Source organism: Odocoileus virginianus, chromosome 26 (genome assembly GCF_023699985.2).
Source record: "Odocoileus virginianus isolate 20LAN1187 ecotype Illinois chromosome 26, Ovbor_1.2, whole genome shotgun sequence".
In the NCBI taxonomy this organism is placed as follows: Eukaryota; Metazoa; Chordata; class Mammalia; order Artiodactyla; family Cervidae; genus Odocoileus; species Odocoileus virginianus.
In genome coordinates, this window is record NC_069699.1 from 45,105,220 (window position 1) to 45,111,599 (window position 6,380).

The window sequence follows — 6,380 nt, forward strand, 5'->3', positions numbered from 1 at the left end:
GGGGGCTACTAGGTTATTTCAAAATTCTCACTTCCTCTGTTCTCTGAGCTGTTGGCACGGGAAGTGAGCGCCAAGCATCCTTCCCTGCAGCTGCCGCCCAACCTGCCTGCCAGACCCTCTGGAGAAGCCGCATTCCCTGTCATGGTAGGACAGCAGCCCTCAGCCCCCGGGGAAGGGGATGAGGTGGGGAGGAAGTGATGGGGAGAAACATGGGCTTGGGAGCTACAGACAAGGGTGGGCGAAAGGAACAGTCACCCAGGTGGCTTGGGAAATGCACTGGACCCTGAAGTCATGAGCCATGAGACACAAACTCACAACTTGGGTGAAGAGGCTGGGGCTAAGGGCTGCTCTTAGTGGTGGTGCTGGGCTCAGCGGTGGTGCTGGGCTCACTGGTGGTGGTAGTACTGGGCTGCAAGCCAGGGGGACGCCAGGGCTGTACCCTGTCTGCCTTTTGCTGCCCAACCTTCCCTCCAATTTGTTCTGGCCCACAGCAGTTTGAGTGCCTGGGCTGGGTAAGGTGGGCAGAGCATGAAAGAGCTGGGCAGTGGCCATTCTGGCCAAGGCCCTGAGCAGTGGCCAGCCTGAACCCCAGCAGGAGACCCTCATTCCCATCTATTGCCCAAACGGAGCAGGAGTGGTTGGGGGGGAGCCTGACAGACAGCAGAGGGAGGTTTTCAGGGGTGCTGGAGGGAAGGGAAGATGCCTCTTTGCTTGGGAGGAAAGAGAAATGACCTCTGAGGAGTGGAAGGGGGAAACAAGGGTGAGCCTGGGTGGGGGGGGGGCAGGGCTGTTGACCACCAACCTGGCTCTCCTGTCCAGCTAGGGTTTGGTTTTGAGTAAAAGGCTCCATCATGAGTCTAGATTGCAGGTCTCAGGATGAGCTCTGATTCCTTTCTCTGAGTCAAAGGCTGGGTCTCAGATCTGAGTCCAAGTTCCCCATGGGCCTTGGAGATGTGATGGACACTGGAGAGAGAAACAGGAACCTCCCTGGAGGGCTGGGAGAGATGAAGGTGGGAGCTCTCCTGGGAAACCCCCAGAGAGATGGGGCAGAGGAGGTGGAGCTGGGGCCGTATCCTCACCCGGCGCCCACCTTGCAGGGCCCCTACTGTGCCCTGCACCCCCTTTCTCTCCTGGTGCAGGCGGCGGCACTGGCAGCGGCCCTGGCTCAGGGCACCCTGCCTGCCTTCCTGCCCTGTGAGCTCCAGCCCCGTGGTCAGGTGAACTGCAACTGGCTGTTCCTGAAGTCTGTGCCGCGCTTCTCGGCCGGAGCCCCCCGGGCCAACGTCACCAGCCTCTCCTTAGTCTCCAACCGCATCCACCACTTGCATGACTCCGACTTCGTCCACCTGTCCAACCTGCGGGTCCTCAACCTCAAGTGGAACTGCCCGCCGGCCAGCCTCAGCCCCATGCACTTCCCCTGCCGCATGACCATCGAGCCCAACACCTTCCTGGCTGTGCCCACCCTGGAGGAGCTGAACCTGAGCTACAACGGCATCACGACCGTGCCTGCCCTGCCCAGTTCCCTCGTGTCCCTGTCGCTGAGCCACACCAGCATCCTGGTGCTAGACCCCACCCACTTGGTCGGCCTGCAGGCCTTGCGCTTTCTGTACATGGACGGCAACTGCTACTACAAGAACCCCTGCCAGCGGGCCCTGGAGGTGGCCCCGGGTGCCCTCCTCGGCCTGGGCAACCTCACGCACCTGTCGCTCAAGTACAACAACCTCACGGAGGTGCCCCGCCGCCTGCCCTCCAGCCTGGACACCCTGCTGCTGTCCTACAACCACATTGTCACCCTGGCACCCGAGGACCTGGCCAATCTGACCGCTCTGCGCGTGCTTGATGTGGGCGGGAACTGCCGCCGCTGCGACCACGCCCGCAACCCCTGCCGGGAGTGCCCAAAGAACTTCCCCAAGCTGCACCCCGACACCTTCAGCCACCTGAGCCGCCTCGAAGGCCTGGTGTTGAAGGACAGTTCTCTCTACAAACTAGAGAAAGATTGGTTCCGCGGCCTGGACAGGCTCCAAGTGCTTGACCTGAGTGAGAACTTCCTCTATGACTACATCACCAAGACCACCATCTTCTGGAACCTGCCCCAGCTGCGCAGACTCAACCTGTCCTTCAATTACCACAAGAAGGTGTCCTTCGCCCACCTGCACCTGGCGCCCTCCTTTGGGGGCCTGGTGTCCCTGGAGAAGCTGGACATGCATGGCATCTTCTTCCGCTCCCTCACCCAGACCACGCTCCAGCCACTGACCCACCTGCGCAAGCTCCAGAGTCTGCGTCTGCAGCTGAACTTCATCAACCAGGCCCAGCTCAGCATCTTTGGGGCCTTCCCAAGCCTGCTCTTCGTGGACCTTTCAGACAACCGCATCAGTGGAGCCGCGACGCCAGCGGCCGCCCTGGGGGAGGTGGACAGCAGGGTGGAGGTCTGGCGGTCGCCCAGGGGCCTCGGTCCAGGCCCGCTGGACACCGTCAGCTCAAAGGACTTCATGCCAAGCTGCAACCTCAACTTCACCTTGGACCTGTCACGGAACAACCTGGTGACGATCCAGCAGGAGATGTTTACCCGCCTCTCCCGCCTCCAGTGCCTGCGCCTGAGCCACAACAGCATCTCGCAGGCGGTTAACGGCTCCCAGTTTGTGCCGCTGACCAGCCTGCGAGTGCTCGACCTGTCCCACAACAAGCTGGACCTGTACCATGGGCGCTCGTTCACGGAGCTGCCGCAGCTGGAGGCACTGGACCTCAGCTACAACAGCCAGCCCTTCAGCATGCAGGGCGTGGGCCACAACCTCAGCTTCGTGGCCCAGCTGCCCTCCCTGCGCTACCTCAGCCTTGCGCACAACGGCATCCACAGCCGCGTGTCACAGAAGCTCAGCAGCGTCTCGCTGCGGGCCCTTGACTTCAGCGGCAACTCCCTGAGCCAGATGTGGGCCGAGGGAGACCTCTATCTCTGCTTCTTCAAAGGCTTGAGGAACCTGGTCAGGCTGGACCTTTCTGAGAACCATCTGCACACCCTCCTGCCTCGTCACCTGGACAACCTGCCCAAGAGCCTGCGGCGGCTGCGTCTCCGGGACAATAACCTGGCCTTCTTCAACTGGAGCAGCCTGACCCTCCTGCCCCGGCTGGAAGCCCTGGATCTGGCGGGAAACCAGCTGAAGGCCCTGAGCAACGGCAGCCTGCCGCCTAGCACCTGGCTCCGGAAGCTGGACGTGAGCAGCAACAGCATCGGCTTCGTGACCCCTGGCTTCTTCGTCCTCGCCACGGGGCTGAAAGAGCTTAACCTCAGCTCCAATGCCCTGAAGACGGTGGAGCCGTCCTGGTTCGGCGCTTTAGCAGAGACCCTGAAAATCCTAGACGTGAGCGCCAACCCTCTGCACTGCGCCTGCGGGGCGGCCTTCGTGGACTTCCTGCTGGAGATGCAGGCAGCCGTGCCCGGGCTGTCCAGGCGCGTCACGTGTGGCAGTCCAGGCCAGCTCCAGGGCCGCAGCATCTTCGCACAGGACCTGCGCCTCTGCCTAGACGAGACCCTCTCCCTGGACTGCTTTGGTCTCTCGCTGCTAATGGTGGCGCTGGGCCTGGCAGTGCCCATGCTGCACCACCTCTGTGGCTGGGACCTCTGGTACTGCTTCCACCTGTGTCTGGCCCGTCTGCCCCGACGGGGGCGGCGGCGGGGCGAGGACACCCTGCTCTACGATGCCTTCGTGGTCTTCGACAAGGTGCAGAGCGCAGTGGCCGACTGGGTGTACAACGAGCTCCGCGTGCAGCTGGAGGAGCGCCGTGGGCGCCGGGCGCTCCGCCTCTGCCTGGAGGAGCGAGACTGGCTCCCCGGCAAGACGCTCTTTGAGAACCTGTGGGCCTCGGTCTACAGCAGCCGCAAGACCATGTTCGTGTTGGACCACACGGACCGGGTCAGCGGCCTCCTGCGCGCCAGCTTCCTGCTGGCCCAGCAGCGCCTGTTGGAGGACCGCAAGGACGTCGTGGTGCTGGTGATCCTGCGCCCCGCTGCCTACCGGTCCCGCTACGTGCGGCTGCGCCAGCGCCTCTGCCGCCAGAGCGTCCTCCTCTGGCCCCATCAGCCCAGCGGCCAGGGTAGCTTCTGGGCCAACCTGGGCATGGCCCTGACCAGGGACAACCGCCACTTCTATAACCGGAACTTCTGCCGGGGCCCCACCACAGCTGAATAGCACAGAGTGACTGCCCAGCACTCCTTTAACCCCACCCCCCACTCCCCGCACACCGCCCCCCACCCCGTCTTGCCTCTCTGCCTGGGATGCCCCAACTTGCCTCCCTTTGCAATCCCACTGCTCTGTCTGGCCCCCTGGCATAGAGCAGGCACACAAATAAATGCTGCTGGAGGGCCAACAGCTAACCCTGAACTCACTGGAGGTGCTATTGGGAGGAAAAAGGGGAGAATTCACCAGGCCTAAAACAAAGGGGGGAGCAAGAGGTGATTGGGGGTAATTACCATGGAGGAAAAGGGAGGGCCCACAGGGCTTAGGCTGGCAGGGTTAGGGGGAAAGCTGCTAAGGATAGTTGTGTTCACTGGCATCTTTTCCGGACAGTGAGGTCTTGGTCCTTCCCAGAGAAGAGACTGGATCTCCTGACCCTTTCGATTCAAGCTCGGCATTCCTCTGTAATTGGCCTCAGGATCTATCTCCCTCACCAGCAGGGCCTAGGGTGCCTCGAGGGCAGGCAGGGAATCTGCAAGCCTGCTTCATTTCTGACTGGCACCAGATTCTAAGAGGTGGCAACCAGGGGAAATGTTCATTCCTAAAGTGATCAGGAAGATGTGCAGCAAGCTCAGAGGGAGTGACTACGCCTTCTGGTGGCCATGTTTATGCTGCACCAGGGAGGCTGGTCCAGGCTAGGGAGAGGAAGGCCTGTGGGTGAATCCAGGCAGCAGCGAGCTGAGAGCCAGGGAAGAGTCTAAGGTGAACTCACAACCCATCCCTTTCTGTTTCCACCTTGAGCGCATGCTGAGTCTCTCTATTCTGCATCAAAGGGACACCTCGGTGAGCCGTCACCTGGCTACAAAGGTGGGGCCTCCCTTTCCTGCTCCTGCCTCTCATAGCTGATTGTACATAGGTGGGAGTTGCAGCCACAATGGAGTGTGTGTGTGTGTTTCTAGTTTTGATGCTAGATTTCGGTGTAGACTTTGGGATGCTGCTGGGAGCCTTGATGTCCAGTGTTTGGAGAGAGCCTGTTCAGTGTCTCCACAAGTGTGTGAGGAGTATGGGTCCTGTCAGGCCCAGGGTCCTTGAGCTGCTTTGCTCAGGCCGGCTGTCCCCCATCCCCACAAGTAAACCTGCCCTTTGAGGAACAGAGGAGACACGTGCAGCTCTTGGTTGGAGCTGGCGTCTTGGGTGCTGGGAGAGAGGACCCAGCTGAGCTGGCCATGGGCCCAGTCTGGGGCAGCTCGGGGGCTCAGGGGCTTAGCGCTCTGGGCTGGAAGGTTGGAGCTCAGGCAGACTTGGCTAATCTTGCAGCCTGGTTGTGGGGAATCCCTGGTAGCGACAGGAGGCTGCTTTTCCTCCTTCCAGGCTATAGCTGGGAGAGAAGTCTAGGCCACCTTCTCCTTCCTGACCTGGGTACAGAGGCTCCTGCTGGAGGCTGGCATTCCCTATTATCTGCCTGCCTAAAAGAAAGACAGAGGAAGGTCTCTGACTATCTGTAGCCCCGTGAGGGCCCTGATCCTGTCCAGCTTCTGGAGGAGCAGGCTAGCATGGCTCCATGCACTTCTTTAACCCATGCTTGGGGAGAAAATAAAACAAGAACTGTCGTCTTGTGGATGGAGTCTTGTGGGTGGGGCAGAGGGGGCTGCTGAGTGGCTCTGAGACTGTTCTGGCCACATCTGGGAGCAGAAATCAGGGCCCTGCCCAGGGCACCACATTTTGAGTGTGGGAAGCACAATTTGCCTGTCTCTGACCAACAGAGTCTGCCCTGGAGCAGACCCTAGCTAGGACCTCTGCATTCCCGGCCATGCACTCATGCTCCCAGTCCTAGTTCTTCTGAGGATTCAGAAGAGCATCTTAGAGATAATGCATAGGGGCTATGGTTGGAGCACTCTTGGGCTCCACTTAAATCAGTCTAGAGGTGTCTGTGGTGCACAATTCAATTTGCAGGGGAAAGTTCTGCTGTCATCGACCACATCTAGAGGCAGAGCCAGTAGCCTGGGCCCTGCAGGGGGTGCTAGGAACTGGGCTCCTGTGGTCAGGAGGGATGCTGGTGGCTGGCCCTCTCCTCCACACTGCTGCACGTCCTCAACCATTAACACTGCCCACAACATGACTTTGCAAGCCTGGGGAAGAGATGGGCCTTGGATCAGATTACCTGGAGTGACCACCAACTCTGCTATTTGGGTTATCCTGGGCAAGTGCCCT

General features: G+C 60.5%; 1 protein-coding gene across 2 annotated transcripts; it reads left to right on the forward strand.

The window, feature by feature from the left end:
- On the forward strand, positions 1–4,376 carry TLR9 (toll like receptor 9). Of its 2 annotated transcripts, XM_020874242.2 has the most exons (2): positions 1–144; positions 1,098–4,376. In XM_020874242.2, exons 1-2 carry the CDS (start codon positions 142–144, stop codon positions 4,182–4,184), a joined length of 3,090 nt encoding a protein of 1,029 aa, XP_020729901.2. In that variant the 5' UTR covers positions 1–141; the 3' UTR covers positions 4,185–4,376. The 2 variants fall into 2 exon arrangements, with proteins under 2 accessions (XP_020729901.2, XP_070312089.1); XM_070455988.1 differs by lacking the exon at positions 1–144 and having other exon boundaries at positions 796–4,376.
- The last annotated feature ends 2,004 nt before the right edge of the window (positions 4,377–6,380 follow it).

Coding starts and splice junctions, on each gene's coding strand:
- TLR9 (XM_070455988.1), top strand. CDS start 939: ATGGGCCTTGGAGATGTGATGGACACTGGAGAGAGAAACAGGAACCTC.